The sequence below is a fragment of the Mesoplodon mirus genome (genome assembly GCF_964341445.2).
Source record: "Mesoplodon mirus genome assembly, chromosome: 15".
Taxonomy (NCBI): domain Eukaryota; kingdom Metazoa; phylum Chordata; class Mammalia; order Artiodactyla; family Ziphiidae; genus Mesoplodon; species Mesoplodon mirus.
In genome coordinates this window covers 410,001-424,781 of record NC_138991.1, presented here as the reverse complement: position 1 = coordinate 424,781, position 14,781 = coordinate 410,001, and the positions used below count along the sequence as shown (strand labels likewise).

General features: G+C 58.7%; 2 protein-coding genes across 5 annotated transcripts in view; one reads left to right on the top strand and one right to left on the bottom strand.

Annotated features, from left to right (window-relative positions):
* Nucleotides 1–58: 58 nt before the first annotated feature.
* OPRL1 (opioid related nociceptin receptor 1) overlaps nt 59–14,781 on the top strand; it is a 20,750-nt gene continuing 6,027 nt past the window's right edge. The window contains exons 1-3 of one of the 3 annotated variants that reach the window (XM_082644295.1): nt 59–149; nt 888–992; nt 11,045–11,308. In XM_082644295.1, coding sequence (XP_082500421.1) covers nt 11,076–11,308 — 233 coding nt within the window. In that variant the 5' untranslated portion in view covers nt 59–149; nt 888–992; nt 11,045–11,075. The remainder of the gene's footprint in view (nt 150–887; nt 993–11,044; nt 11,309–14,781) is intronic. The other 2 variants (XM_082644296.1, XM_082644297.1) reach the window with 2 other exon arrangements.
* On the bottom strand, nt 3,234–4,636 carry LKAAEAR1 (LKAAEAR motif containing 1). Of its 2 annotated transcripts, XM_082644753.1 has the most exons (4): nt 4,215–4,636; nt 3,686–4,087; nt 3,443–3,565; nt 3,234–3,356 (listed from the first exon to the last, which is right to left on the bottom strand). In XM_082644753.1, the coding sequence occupies exons 2-4, from the start codon at nt 4,076–4,078 to the stop codon at nt 3,297–3,299; spliced, it is 576 nt and encodes a 191-aa protein (XP_082500879.1). In that variant the 5' UTR covers nt 4,079–4,087; nt 4,215–4,636; the 3' UTR covers nt 3,234–3,296. The 2 variants fall into 2 exon arrangements, with proteins under 2 accessions (XP_082500879.1, XP_082500878.1); XM_082644752.1 differs by having other exon boundaries at nt 3,234–4,087; nt 4,205–4,636.

Sequence of the window (14,781 nt, the reverse complement as noted above, 5' to 3'; positions counted from 1 at the left end):
CGCCCCGCCCCGCGTTCGGCCGGCTCCGCGCCCCACGCGCCCACTCCCCACCGCCCCGCGCTCAGGAGCGCGGCGCCTCCGTCCCCACCGTCGCTTAGGGTGGCCCGTGCTGATGATGGGGCCTCTGGCCCTCCGGGGCGGCTGAGTTGGTACTGCGGCAGCTGGGGGTGTGGCCGTGTCCCAGCTCTGCTCGGCAGGGCCGGTCCAGCGTTGCCGTTACGGGGTGGGGTGGGGTGGAGGCGGGGGGTGGGGGGCGTCCCCATAGGCTACTTGCTCCGCTCGAGGGAGAGGCCACTGGAAAGGACTGTCCCCCGTGGTCAGTTCCGGCCTGGCCCTTAGCCTCTCTGGCACTGGGTGTCCTCACCTGTGAAATAGGGTTAAGGGCGCGCTGTCACCGTGCTGTAGGGGACTTCCCAAGGAAGGAGGTTCCTGGGCTTCGGTGCCAGTGATGTCGGGGGTACTGGTTCTTATATCCGGGTCGCCAAATGTCCCTGTCTGCGGGGCCTGGCTGAGTCCCTTTCAACCCCTCCAGTTGCCCCCAGATGTTCTACAGTTTAAAGCCACACCTCCCCTTTGCCACGAATGCCTGTCCCTTCTCTTTGGACAACTCTCCTCCTATTTTATGACCTGGTATAGCTGTGAGTTAAATTCCTTATCCCAGCATGCTTTGGGCCAGTGTCTGGGAGGCCCTGACCCTGCTCTGGAAGTGGTCTGCAGAGTGTCTGAGTCCCCCTGGCCTCCGACTGTATGCAGCTCCTGTCCCCTGGTGCCCAGGGCCCGCTCACAAAATGCCTTCCAGTTGCTCAAGTTGTAGGTGCTCACTTTTTTCAGTGCTCTTGGGGGTATAAAGGGAGTGGAGATTTTACATGCGCTCTTCATTCATCCAGCAAATGTCTGCGTGTCCCCTGTGTGCCAGTCAGCGGGACCTGGCAGTGAGCAGGACCGACAAGCCCCGGAGCAGAGAAGAAGTGGACTTGCAGACTGGGTGAGAGGTGAGGAGAGCTGAGGAGAAGCACACGGCGAGGAGGGGGGTGTTTCAGCGCTGCCTCTTGCTCAGCACAGGACGGAGCTGGGGCCACTAGCAGGGCAGCAGGGCAGGGGCTGAGCTGAAGAGAGCGCGGGCCAAGGTCAGGGAGGAGAGAGGGGCCCTGCAGTCTGGGGGGTCTCTTGATGCCATGTGCCCAGGGGGCTTGGCTGCCATGTTGACAGGCTGGCTGGAACAGGGCAGAGGCTGGAGGCCTGCCCAGATGGGAGGCGGCTGCTTCTTATTTAGCCTAGATAACAGTCCCGGGAGGTAGGTCCTTCAAAGACGGGCCAGAGCTTAGTCAAGGTCACACAGCCCTGCCTATGCCATGGTACTTGATGTGGCATCTTCACCCGCCTCCTGAGACGTGTGGGGCAGCTGGATGCGGGTGTGGGTCAGCGCACTTCTCTTCCACTCAGGCCACACTCTATACGCTTCTCTGGCCCTCCCCTCCCCCTCCCAGCCCTCCATACACTGTCCTTCCTCTCGCCACCCCCGCATGTCCCCCGGCCACTGAGGCCTCTCCATGCCCCTTGCCTCAGCCCTCCTGGGTCTTCGGCCCTTCCTCTGGGGAGTCTATCCCATATTCCACAGGAGGAACCAAGTGGGCCGGACAGGGGCTCATTCAAGGCTGTGCAGCAGGTAATGCTGAGAGTGGGATTTGAACCCAGGACCCTCTGTCTAGAGCATGAGCTCCCAGCCCCCAGTACATTGGGCTGTGGCCTACATGCTTTGCTTTCCCATAGCAGAAGCCTCCTTCAGGCCCTGCAGAATTGTCCTCGGCCACTTTCCCGGGCCTTCTCTGCAGACCGAGGACCCCTCCCTGGTGTGGGGATCAGAGGGTGCCCATGTGCCAGCCTCACACCTGGTGCAGAGCTGTCTGTGAGGCCTCCCTCTTGCTGGCCTCCTCAGGGCGGCGGGTGCCCCTCTCGTCCTGTGTCCTCAAGTGCCTGCCTGATGCTCCCCTTCCCTGTCTCTCTGCCCCTCGCCCAAGCCACCTTCTCTTCCCCTGTTCCTTGTGTCCCCTACCTGCCTGAACCACCCCCCGCACCCCCCCATAGAGAGCTCCCCCCTCCCTCATGGAGCTTCCAGTCTCCGGCTCCACACACAATTCTGGGCTTGGATCAACGCCAAGGGTGCAACAACACAGAACAGGCGAAGGGTCCTGTGAGGGGGAAGGGCTTGCTGAGGACACAGAGGGCTCAGGTCCCCATTCTGAGCTGCGTCAGGGAGGGCACTGGCCGCCACAGAGCAGGATTCCTTGCTGGACCCCAGCTCTGACCTCTGCCAGTAGAGGGCCCACCCCTCCAGGACCAGTTCTCTGCTGAAGGCTGGCAACTCTGCCAGAGCCTCCTGGCAGGGGAGGGCCTTGTCTGAGGCCCCCACCTCTGTAGCCTGCTGGACTGCTGGGAGGGAGGAAAAGGGAGAGCCGGCTAAGAGAAATCTCAGTGTCTGCAAAGAGCCTGTGTTGGGCAGGAGAGTAAGTTCTCGAAGGGAGATCTGTCCAAAAACTTGGGAGGTTCTTCAGAATCCAGAGGGTTTGCAGGACGTGGGTTTGTCAGAATGGAACAGGGGCGGTGTCCTTCCTGTCCTCTGTGTGTGTGTATGTGTGTGTACGTGTGTGTGTGTGGGGGGGGGGTCCAGCAAGGGGGATCAAAGGGGCAGAGGAGGACTATCAAGATGGAAAGGAAAACCCGAGGGTGATTTCTGCCTGAAGGGGTCTCCCCTTCCCCAGTCTCCTGGTCCTCTTGGGGACCTCCCAGGCATGGCTGACTGTCCAAAGGCCAGCTGTGGCTTGTGCAGTCACTCTCCTGTCCAGAATGTCACCTTCCTCGCTGACCCTCTGATGGAATGACCTGCAGTCTGGAGTCCTACTTGGGTACCACTTTCTCCCTGAGGCTGCCCTTACCTCTGGGGGTGTGACTGTTGCTGATACAGGCTTTTCTTCCCATCACACCCAGGCTGGGGGCTCCCACGGACTCACAGGGCACCAGATTGCCTGCTGGGGGCAGCGTGGGATTTGGGGGATGAGGGGTGTCCCTGCCCCCTGTGAGTCTGATGTCAGCCAGCTTGTAGCTTTCCACTTTATTGGAGGAGCTGCACTCTGAGTACCCCAATGCCTGTGCCATCGGATGTGGGAGACGCAGCATCCATCCTTCCCCCTTCCCTCCCAGGGGACCTAGAGAAAGGAAGCCTAGAGACCAGGGGGCGCTTGGAAAGTGAGAACTTTATGTAGGAGGGTGGGGCGCAGTAGTGCACTGTGGGGTCGCCATCAACGCGGGAAGATGCTGCCGTCGACTTTCTCCTCCAGAATGGTTTCCACGCGCCTCCGCTGCGGGGGAGGAGGTGCTGGGGCCGGGTGTGCGGGGCGGAGGGCGCGCTCCCCCCCTCCCCGGCCCTTCCCGGGCTCGCAGGCACCTCTTGACGGTCTAGGGGGTCTGGGATCCGCGTGGGCTTCAGCTGCGGCGGCAGAAACAGCTCCAGCCGGAGGGCGGCGCGCGCGGACTTCTGCCGCAGGATGAGGAGCGAGATCTCCTCCGCCTGCGGGTGCCGGGGTCAGGGCGCGGGGGTGTTGCGGAGCCTTGGCGACGGGCGGCCCCGCCTCAACCTCAGAGCCCGGGGCCGGGTGGTCCCCCCGCCCCGGCCCCGCCCCGGCCTCACCCGCAGGCGGGCGTAGCGCAGTCGGAGAGCGCGGACTCGGCCGCGGGCCTCGGCGGCCTTGAGGACGCCGAGGACCCGGTCCTGGCGCTGCGCGGGCGTCTCGAGCGGCAGCGTCCACGCACGCGGGTCAGGCATGCGGTGACCCAGCTCCGCTGACTCGCTCGGGAAGACGGAAGCGGCCGCGCCCACGTCCTCCAGCAGGTCGCCGAAGAGCAGGTGGCTGTGGCGCTGCGCGGGCCGCATGGCCGCCAAGCCCTCCAGCGTGAGGGCCCAGCCCGGCGTCGGGGGCTCCGCCTTGGCACAGCCCACGCGGGCCCCTGCGCCCTGCGCGCCCTTACCCGCTCGCTCCCGCGGGACCCTGCGCGCGGTCCCCTTCGCCGGCTCTGGCTGCATCCTCGGGCCCTGCCGAGGGAAGGCGATGTCCCGTTGGCGCCCGCTCCTTCGGTCTGACCTGGCCCCGCCGTGGGTTCCCAGCTCCGGCCCCTCTGGACCCCGCGCAGCCCGCCTTAGGGCCCGCACCTCCTCTGACCTCTGCACCTTTGCCGCAACCTCGCACACGTCCCGGTCAGCTCAGCCTCCTTACTCCGCTAGAACTTTCTGATCCACTCCCTTCCTGCCCACGGGCTGTTTCTCCCGCCACTGGGAAAATGCTGAGACCCCTGAGTTGCCCTCAGGGGTGGAGACAGCTTGAGACTGACTGCCCCGGGTGAGGCTAGGAGGACACTACCTCCCATGCCGGGACCCTCGCTGTGTTCCGTCCCCCATGTCTGCGTAGGCCTCAGACCCCTCTGTCTTAGTGTTAGGGGCTGGAGATGGAGGGGGCGGGCCTTCATTATATCTTGGGCAGAGGACTCATGCTTCTCTGGGAGATGTGTGTGTGTTTGATGTTGTTGTGTGGGTCCGTTTGTGTGTCTGTGGGGGGTCTCACTTGTGTGCGGCGGAGTCTCAGAGTCGAATGGACGGCTGGCTTGCTGCAGGGGAGACGCCATCCCCCCAGCCTGTCCCCCGCTGGGTCTAGATGGAGTAAGGGAGAGAGGAGCCCAGGGAAAAGGTGGTAGAGGGGGAAGGGCCCACGAGGTGGGAGAGGGAAACACCCTGGAAGTCCCGGTGCAGCCCTGCAGGGCTCCTTTCCTCGCCCGGCCCAGCCCACAGCACCCCAGACCCCGGACCCCAGATCCTGGGCCGGGTCCTGGCCCGCACTGGGACAGAGGCTGGCCTCCGCTCCCTCCCCTGCCCCGTCCCTAGCAGCGGCGGTCGAGTGCCCGGCCCTTGCCTCCCATTTCCACACCCCATACTTTCCACCTTCTCGGGTCTGGGCCTCCAACTCAGCCCAGACTCTCTGGAACTTGTTGACGCGGTTGCTCGGCAACCAGGAGGCCCGCCCCTCCCCCAAGCCAACGGGGGCGGGGCGAGCCCTCGGGGAGGTGAGTGGTCAGAACCTCGGTCCAAGTGCGCCGAGGTCCCTGGCCAGATCCCCCGCCCCGGGACCTCCCGGCTGTCAAGGACCATGAGGGAGATGACTGTCAGCTTTAACAGCCCGGGTGCGCTCTCCTTCTTTTCTGAAGAGCCCCAAACGCACTCTTCTGCGGGCTGTGGGCCCAGCTTCCTGACTGGAGAGGCCTTTGCTGGCTAGTTTTGGGGTCAGGGGGCGCAGATCTGAGGAGACATTCGTGGTTGAGCCCCTTCCCCTCTTCACGGCCCACGAGGCCTCCCGCAGCAGAACTCAGGACTCTTCACCTCTTCCAGGGCAAGTCTGGGGGTCCCAGGGGTGGTGTAAGAACAGAGTCGGGTTTTTTTTTTAGACCATTGGTTTTGTTTTCCTTTTTTAAAATATTTATTTATTTTCTTTCTTTTTTTCAAATAAATTTATTCATTTATTTATTTTTGGCTGCATTGGGTCTTTGTTGCTGTGCACAGGCTTTCTCTAGTTGTGGAGAGCTGGGGGCTACTCTTCGTTGCGGTGTGTGGGCTTCTCATTGTGGTGGCTTCTCTTGTTGCGGAGCAGGGTCTCTAGGCGCATGGGCTTCCGTAGTTGTGGCACGGGGGCTCAGTAGTTGCGGCTCGAGGGCTCTAGAGTGCAGGCTCAGTAGTTGTGGCACATGGGCTTAGTCGCTCCGAGGCATGTGGGATCTTCCTGGACCAGGGCTCGAACCCATGTCCCCTGCATTGGCAGGTGGATTCTTAACCACTCCGCCACCAGGGAAGTCCTTTCTTTCTTTTTTTGGGGGCTGTGTTGGGTCTTAGTTGCGGCGCGTGGGCTCTTCGTTGCGGCACGTGGGCTTCTCTCTAGCGGTGGTGCGTGCGTTTTCTCTCTCTCCTTGAGGCGTGTGAGCTCAGTAGTTGTGGTGCATGGGCTTAGTTGCCCCGCAGCATGTGGGATCTAAGCTCCCTGACCAGGGAGCAAACCACGTCCCCTGCATTGGAAGGCGGATTCTTTACCACTGAACCACCAGAGAAGTCCCCAGACTCGGGTTTTGATTTCTGGGTCCTGGGTCCTAGATTTCTGTAATTTATTTGTGCATTTGTTAATTTCATAATATTTTATAACTGATTCACTTAATTGATTAATTCTTTAGTTTGTTCATGCACTCATCAGATTATTCTGGATTCATTAATCCATGTACTCATTCCACAGTTGATGTTAGGCCAAAATGAGTGCATTAAGTCCATAATTTGTTAATGTATTGGTGGTTCCCACAGTGTAAACATGCCTCTTCCCTTCATTCATGGATGTGCCAAGGTGGGCACTGACGCCCATGGATGGTGCCGTTTTGGGAGTTCACAGCCTCAGTCCCTGAGGGGAGAGACTGTCCTGGCTTTGGGGGTGGTGTCTCAGCTGAGGTTCTGGCCTTTCCGAAGGAGGCTGTTGACTGTTCCCATTGTTTTTGGAAGCTTGCTCAGGCCTCCCAGTGAGAGGGTAAGCTTTTTTTTTTTTTTAATACATCTTTATGGGAGTATAATTGCTTCACAATGCTGTGTTAGTTTCTGTTGTACAACAAAGTGAATCAGCCATATGCGTACATATATCCCCGTATCCCCTCCCTTTCGTGGCCCCGTATCTCCGGAGCTGGCGTGCCATCCCCCCCTTCCCAAAGCTGCATGGAACTGTCCATCCTTCCAGCCCCCAAGCCTTTGCAGGAGCTGTTCCTTGGATGCTTCCCCCCCCCCCACCCCGCAGAGCTTGTGCCTTTAGGGTGAGGCCTGGGCCTTGGGATTCAGCATCACCGAGGGGCTTTTGAAGGCAAAGGTCTCTGGGCTCCAGAAGAAGCAGTGAGGACCTAGGCAGGCTGACCTACCTCCTCCTTCAAGCAGTCCTCCTGGATACACGCAGCCCAGGCCAGTACCACCTCTGGCCCTCACTCTGCGCTCCCACAGGAGTGAGTTCTCTGAGACAGGAGTCTGGGCCCTCCTCTCAGCTTCCCAGGGTCCTGGCCAGGGAGATGCAGGGGGGAAGTGACTTGCAAGAGTGGGAGTTATGGGGGGAGGGGGAGAATGGCACACTCCCCTGTGAGAAGGGACTGGTAACTTTCCCTCTGTTTTTGTAGGATTGAAAACCTTTGACACCCTCTCCTCCTTAATTCCCAGAGGGCCTGGTGTTGGCATAGTTCACATTCCTGAGCGGAGCTTCTTCCTGCTTCTCCACCCCCCTTACAGCTCCCCTGGGAGGGGAGGTGCTCGGAGGTGCTCCCTGTGTCTGGGGCCCAGCCACTGTGAGGCCCCGGGCCACGTCTCCCGCCTGTTTCTGTGTCCAGGATTCATGTGTTTTTCAAGGGCTGGTGGAAATGCTGAGATCTAAGAGCATGCTGATCAATGCCAAGGCCTGAAAATAAAACTTCAAAATAATATTAATAAGTATTATTAAATGACTGCAATATTTAACATTATATTGCAAATCTACAATTCTCTGTCACTGTATGTAAATATTAGGAAGTTAAAATCACAAGGAAAAAGTAATATTTTATGAAGAAGCCCAGAATTATGAAAATCCTTTTACTTTTTTTTTTCACGCAGGCTTTTCTCTAGTTGAGGCAAGCGGGGGCTACTCCTCGTCGCGGTGTGCGGGCTTCTCATTGCTGTGGCTTCTCTTGTTGAGGAGCACAGGCTCTAGGCACGCGGGCTCAGCAGTTGTGGCTCGCGGGCTCTAGAGCACAGGCTCAGTAGTTGTGGCGTGCGGGCTTAGTTGCTCTGCGGCATGTGGGGTCTTCCCGGACCAGGGCTTGAACTCGTGTCCCCTGCACTGGCAGGCGGATTCTTAACCACTGCACCACCAGGGAAGCCCCATTCCTTTTACTTTTTAACAGCACAACTGGCCTGGTGACTGAATTCCCTGGGGATGGCTGTTCTGGGTGAGGCTGCTGGCGACTGTGCTTTGATTCCCATGCCCTACTCCGGGGGGTGGGGGGGGTGGCAAAGCATATGCGGACCGAGGGGCAGCGGACAGTGTGCCATCTGGCGTTGACGGGCCCTGAGTCACTGGGTGCAAGAGTGAGGTGCGTTCACCCCAGTTTGTGGGTGTCACTGGCACTCTGGGACCTGGGTCCTGCCCGGAATGCCTGTGACCTCCAAGTGTAGCCCTGGTCAGGCTGTCACTTGATATGTTGCGGACCCGTGTTCTGTGCTGTCATTCACGTAAGCTGCGTGTCTTGGGCTGTCGCTGGTACCCTTGCATGTTTTGTTTTGCCTGCATATGATGTGTGTGTTTGAGGTTGTCTTGCTTTGATACAGATGCTCACACGTGTTCCCTGCTGCCCCATGTGTAACACATATGTTCTGTGTCTTCTCTTGGACGTACAGGGGTCGAGAGAGGCTGGGCCATTTCCTGGGCCAGGCCCCCTTTGTGGGAACCCTGCAGGGTCCAGGGCTGGGGGCTACCATCCCCAGGGAGTGTTGTCAGTACCCTGGCCTGGCCCCCCACTGTCCAGTCCTTGGGCTGAGACTGCCCGTGCGGGCAGGTGGGCCCAGGCGTGCCCGATGTGCCCTCATGGGAGGTCTGTCCAGACGGGAACTCACACCCAGCCTTAGGGCAGCCTCCGAGCCCCGCCCTTTCCCCAGGCTGAAGGCCATTAGGAAACAGCTTAGTAAACTGGTGGGCAGGTGGGCCCAGGCAGTGGGGGTGGGAGGGGCTGAGGTTGGCTGCTCAGACCTCGGGGAGCCCAGGTCGGGGAGGCTGCAGGAGGGCGAGCCCCTGGGGTTCCTGCCCTGCTGGGGCTCCCAAGGTCAATGGGATGGGGCTTCGAGCTCTGCCTGGAGAATGTGGTGCACGTGTGTCCCCAGGCGTCTGAGGCTTTGGTCTGCCTCTTCTCCCGTGTCTACCTTGTGCCTCATGTGCACCCTAGTGTGGGTTTGCGTGGGTGTGGCCCATGCGTCTGTGGGTCCCTTCGAGTGTCTGTGCGTCCTCTGAGCATGTACCCCTGTCTGTTTGTTTACCTGTGTGCCTATTTGGGCATCTTTGTGTGTGTGTTTGTGAGTCTTTGTGTCCTGAGTGCCTCTGTGGATGTGCCCCGTGTCTCCACACGTGTCCCTGGGTCGACTGCAGTGAAGACGCACAGATACGTCCTGGGGGACGGCCTGGGATGCTGAGCCCTGGGCTATTCGCCTGCTCTGTCCTCTCCTGATTCGCCAGGTATCCTAGCGACGCTGCTGCCAGTCGCCTAGCAACCAGGTCCCCATCCTTGGAGACAGATGCTCCAAGCAGGGTCTGGGCTGTGTGGGCAGAGCCCGGGCAGGAAGAACGACCCCTTGACTGGGTGGGGCTGGCAGTTCAGCTCAGGGGTCACCCACAAGGCATGTGACCCCAGGGATGGGAAGGAGGCAGCTCCGTGTTCTGCTGTGTGGGTGCTGGCGGCCCAGGCTGTGAGGCAGTGATGTTCAGATGTTGTTCAGGGACCCAGCTGAGGCAGAGGTGCCCTCGGTGGGTCTTCAGGTGGCAGACAGACCTGGCTTTGAACCCTGTCTCTGCCACTTTGACAGGTGGCTTCACACTGCTGAGGTGCTGAGGCTTACTGCTCTTGTTGGCACAAAGATGATGCTGAGGCCCGCAGTTAGGGGTAGTGGGGATGGACAAGCTTGTGCTTGTGATGGGCTTGGCACCCAGGAGGCACATGGGGCACACTGGACAGTCCAGACATCCTGCTTGCTTATGAGGCTCTGATCAGGGCTGGCTGGGCAGGGGCCCAGCCACCTGACCGGTGGCCCCCTGTGGCTCAGCTGCCCTGGGATCCCAGCTGAGGGGCGCTGTTCTGGGCATGGAACTCCGGCTGGGGCAGGTCTGAGTCCGTCCAAGGCTCTGCTTCTGAGTGAGATGTGGCTTCACGTCTGTCTCTGTCTTGTGTGTGTCTCTCCGAGTCTCCGTTCCATGTCTTTGTGTGTTTCTGCATGTCCTTTGTGTCTGTTCTTGTGTGTTTGTCCCTGTGTCTCCATGTGTCTGTCCCTGAGTCCCTGTGTGTCCTTGTGTGTGTGTGTGTGTGTGTGTGTGTCTGTCCACGTGTTTGAGTTCTCATGTGCACCTATCCCTGTGTCCGTGTGTTCGAGCCTGTCTCTGCCTGGGCTCTGTGGGTCCAAGCCTCTCTCTGTTGTTCATCTCTGAGGGTGCACCCTGGTCCTTGCATCTGTCCCCATCCAGCCTGGGGCCCCCTCCTCCATCCTGCACGGCCCCTCCCCTCTGGAGCTGCAGCCTCCTCCCCTCCCCCAGCTCCGTGCACCAGGCTGCTGCGTCTGGTCTGGCGTCTGAGAAGGAAAAGGAGCAGCTGCCACTGTGCGGCAGCCGCAGTCCCGTCCAGACCCAGAGCTGAGTCGGGCCGGCGCTCCCAGCCCTGCTCCGCCGCAGGCCGAGGGTTAGGGTCTCCGGGGTTCCAGCTCCCACGGAGGTCACCGAGGTAAGGCTGAGCCGCTGGGGGCTGGCGTGGAGGTGACCTGTGGTGGCCGCCGCTCTCAGGCAGGGCTGGGGAGGGGCAGGAGGAGGCCCTGTGCTCGGTTGCCCTGTGTCCAGTGTTCCAGGTGTTTCTGGGTGTGTCTTGGTCCCTTTTGTGCCTGCGTGTGCACAAGGGCAGCTTTGGGCATCTGTGTGTGTGTGTGTGTGTGCATCTGTGTCGGTGAGCCCCCATGGGTGGACACATCCCGCTGTGTAAGCGCATCCGTGCATCCATGTGGCAGCCTGCAGGCCAGCTGAGACTGTGTCCTTGTGTGTGTGCACGTGTGCCCCTCTGTTCATGTATCCCTGTCCCTGGCATACACGTTTGCGTGTCTCCGTGTGCCCGGTGTGTGCGTGTATGTGTGTGCACACGCACGTGCCTCCATGTCTGTGGCCCGGGGCTGGGTGGGTGCTGGGTGCTGCGCTCACATGTCCCTGTGCCTCCCCAGGTTCCGTAGGGCTTTGCGTGCAGGGCGGGGCATGGAGTCCCTCTTCCCTGCCCCGTTCTGGGAAGTCTTCTACGGCGGCCACCTGCAGGGCAACCTGTCCCTCCTGAGCCCCAACCACAGCCTGCTGCCCCCGCACCTGCTGCTCAATGCCAGCCACGGCGCCTTCCTGCCCCTCGGGCTCAAGGTCACCATCGTGGGGCTCTACCTGGCTGTGTGCATCGGGGGGCTGCTGGGGAACTGTCTCGTCATGTATGTCATCCTCAGGTAGGCTGGGCACCACCCCCTGTCTCCCACCGGTGAGTCCTGAGCAGCTGCCGAGGGCATGGAGCAGGGGCTGCTCTGGCAGGCTTGGCACGTGGGGATCTCCCCCCCTGTTCAATCCCTGGCCCCCTGGCACTGGGCAGGGTCAGTCCTGAGGCCCTGGTGGCTCAGCTCCTGAGGGCAGAGGCATTTGCTGGGGGAGAGGGAGAGGCAGGGTCCAGTCCGGGTGTGGGAGGAGGCACAGCTCCGTCCCAGATGGAGCGCCGCCCTGACTCCTGAGAGATGACGCTCCATCTGAGCCGTGCGCCAGGCTCCCAGCCAAGCTGCCGCGTGAGTACCTCACGGGCCCCGCAGTGATCCCGGAAGGCAGCTCTTGTCGGCGTCGTCCAGGTCCGGCGCTGGGGCAGCTTCACGAAGCTCCTTCCTCAGCTCCGGGGCTCCGTGTTCACCGCTGGTGTTTGGGCCGATTCCAGCATTTGCTGGCGCTCAAAATGGGAATGCTTGTGGGGTCAAGGATGGCAGCCACGCTGCTGGGGGGACATAATGGGGGATGATGTGGGGACATTGTGGAAGGATGGCCGAGACAGTATGAGGGGACAGCATGGGGAAACAAAGTGGGAAGAGCGTGGGAGAGAGTGTGGGGACGGCGTGGGGACAGCATGGGGGACAGCGTGGGGATGGCATGGGGTGGTAGAGTGGGAAGAGCGTGGGGGGAATGTGGGGACAGGGTGGGAACAGCGTGTGGGGATGGCATTGGGACAGCGTGGTGACACATGCACTGTGCATGTGCGCACACACGTGTATACATGTATGTGTACGCATGCACATGAGCATGTAAATGTGTGTACACATGAGAGTGTGCACCCATGTGAATGTGCACACGTGTGTGTGTGTGCACGTCTGGGTGTGTGCATATGTTTGTGTGTACTGCACCTTGTACATACATCTGTGTGCATGGACACAATACATGCGAGCATGTACATGTTTGTACATGTATGTGAGCGTGGGCATGAATGCACGAGTATGAACACGTGTGTGCATGTGGGCACACACGTGCTTTATGTGTATACATATGTGTGCATGTGTGCACATGCATGTGCACACGCCCTTGTGGCTCTGTCCGTGTCCGTGCATGTGTGTAAGCATGCCCTTGTACACTTGTACATGCCGGTGTGTGTCACGTGTGCGCTCAGACAAGGGCTGCGAGGAGCAGCCGCCCTCACCCCAGCGCTGGCCCCGGGTACTAGACTCACGTGCCCCTTCATGGCTGGAGGGTGTGCTATGGGTGAGAACTGTGGGTGGGGGTGGGTGTGTTCCTCCTTCCGGTTGTGAGCGTTTCTTGTGGGGTCTCTCCTCTGCGTGGGGGCATCAAGCGCCTCAGAGGCACGTCTTGATTAGAGCAGAGAGGGGAGGTCGTCTTGCCCACGAGCAGTCTCCACAGAGAGTGATGCCTGGGAACTGCTGTGAGCACGCCGGGCTCAGAGGCAGAACCATGTGTTTTGAGCCATGGCACTGGGGTGGGCTGCCTCAGTGTCAGAAACACCCAGTTCCAGTCCCTGCTCTTTTTTTACAGGCAACGTTTTTTTTTTTTTTTGCGGTACGCGGGCCTCTCACTGCTGTGGCCTCTCCCGTTGCGGAGCACAGGCTCCGGACGCGCAGGCTCAGCGGCCGTGGCTCACGGGCCCAGCCGCTCCGCGGCATGTGGGATCTTCCCGGACTGGGGCACGAACCCACGTCCCCTGCATCGGCAGGTGGACTCTCAACCACTGCGCCACCAGGGAAGCCCACAGGCAATGTTTTTAAAGTAGTTTTAGGTTCACAGCAAAATTGAGGAGAAGGTACAGTGGTTTCCTATATAGTCCCTGCCCTCCCCTCCCCTCCGCAGGCATCATCTCCCCCATTATCAACATCCCCACCAGAATAGTACATTTTCACAACTGATGAACCTACACTGATACATCATAATCACCCCAAATCCATAGTTTACCTTAGGGTTCCCTCTTCGTGTTGTACTTTCTATGGGTTTGGACAAATATATAAAGGCATGTGTCCACCATTACAGTATCACACCGAGTAGTTTCACTGCCCTAAACATCCTCCGTGCTCTGCCTGTTCATCCTTTCCCACCTCCCAACCCCTGGCAAACACTGATCTTTTTTACTGTGTTCATAGTTTTGCTTTTCCAGAATGTGGAATCATACAGTCTTCAGCCTTTTCAGATTGGCTTCTTTCACTTAGCAGTGTGCACGTCAGGGTCCTCCGTGTCTTTTCACAGCTTGAGAGCTCATTCCTTTTTACTGCTGAATAATATTCCATTTTCTGGGTGAGCCACAGTTTATTTATTCATCCACCTACTGGAGGACATCTTGGTTGCTTCCAAGTTTCAGCACTATGAATAAAGCTGCTATAAACATCCGTGTGCAAGTTTTTATCTGGATATATTTTCAACTCCTTTGGGTAAGTATCAAAGGGTGGGTGATTGCTGAATCTTATGGTAAGAGTCTGTTTTGTAAGAAACTGCCAAACTGTCTTTCAAATGGCTGTACCTATTGACATCCTCACCAGCATTTAGTGGTGTCAGGGTTCCAAATGTTGGTCATTCTAATAGGTATGTAGTGGTATCTCGTTGTTTTATTAAAATTTTTTTTTTTATTTTTGGCTGTGTTGGGTCTTCGTTGCTCTGCGCGGGCTTCCTCTGGTTGCGGCGAGCGGGGGCTACTCTTCGTTGCGGTGTGCGGGCTTCTCACTGCGGTGGCTTCTCTTGTTGCAGAGCACAGGCTCTAGGGCGCAGGTTCAGCAGTTGTGGCGCACGGGCTTAGTTGCTCCGCGGCATGTGGGATCTTCCCGGACCAGGGCTCAAACCCGTGTCCCCTGCACTGACAGGCGGATTCTTATCCACTGCGCCACCAGGGAAGTCCTCATTGTTGTTTTAATGTGCATTTCTCTGATGACATAGGTGGAGCATCTTTTCATGTGCTTCTTTGCTGTCTGTATATCTTCCTTGCTGAGGGTCTGTTAAGGTCTTTGGCCCATTTTTAACCAGGCTGTCTGTGTCCTTATTGTCGAGTATTAGGAGTTCTTCGTGCATTCTGGACAGCAGTCCTTTGTCAGATGGGTCTTTGGCAAATCTTTCCTCCTGTCTGTGGCTGCTCTTCTAGTTCTCTCGACCCACTTTTCCTTTTACCATCTCTGTGGCCTTGAGAAGACCATTTAGATCCTCTGAGCTTGAATGTCCTCCTGTGCAGACTGGGCATCAAAATAGCGCTTCTGAATCTTAAATGAATTAAAATCCAAGTGAAGAACTTGGCACAGGCATCTGCCGTCACCACTGTCCTTGTTATTTGGTCATGATTAAGGCCTCTTTGAGCTTATTCTTAATCCCTCTCTAAGAGGCAGAATGAAACCCCAGATTCCTTCATGGCAGTTTAATTCACATGGAACCTTGTCGTCTCTGGTGTTGCCACCGTCACCAGCAC

What these genes read in the sequence shown, in the direction of transcription:
- LKAAEAR1 (XM_082644753.1), bottom strand. Translation starts at nt 4,078, where the DNA reads ATGCAGCCAGAGCCGGCGAAGGGGACCGCGCGCAGGGTCCCGCGGGAG. An exon ending in TGCGCTACGCCCGCCTGCGG is followed by an intron (nt 3,566 to 3,685) that starts GTGAGGCCGGGG and finishes CGGCACCCGCAG; the next exon opens with GCGGAGGAGATCTCGCTCCT. An exon ending in ACCCCCTAGACCGTCAAGAG is followed by an intron (nt 3,357 to 3,442) that starts GTGCCTGCGAGC and finishes CCTCCCCCGCAG; the next exon opens with CGGAGGCGCGTGGAAACCAT.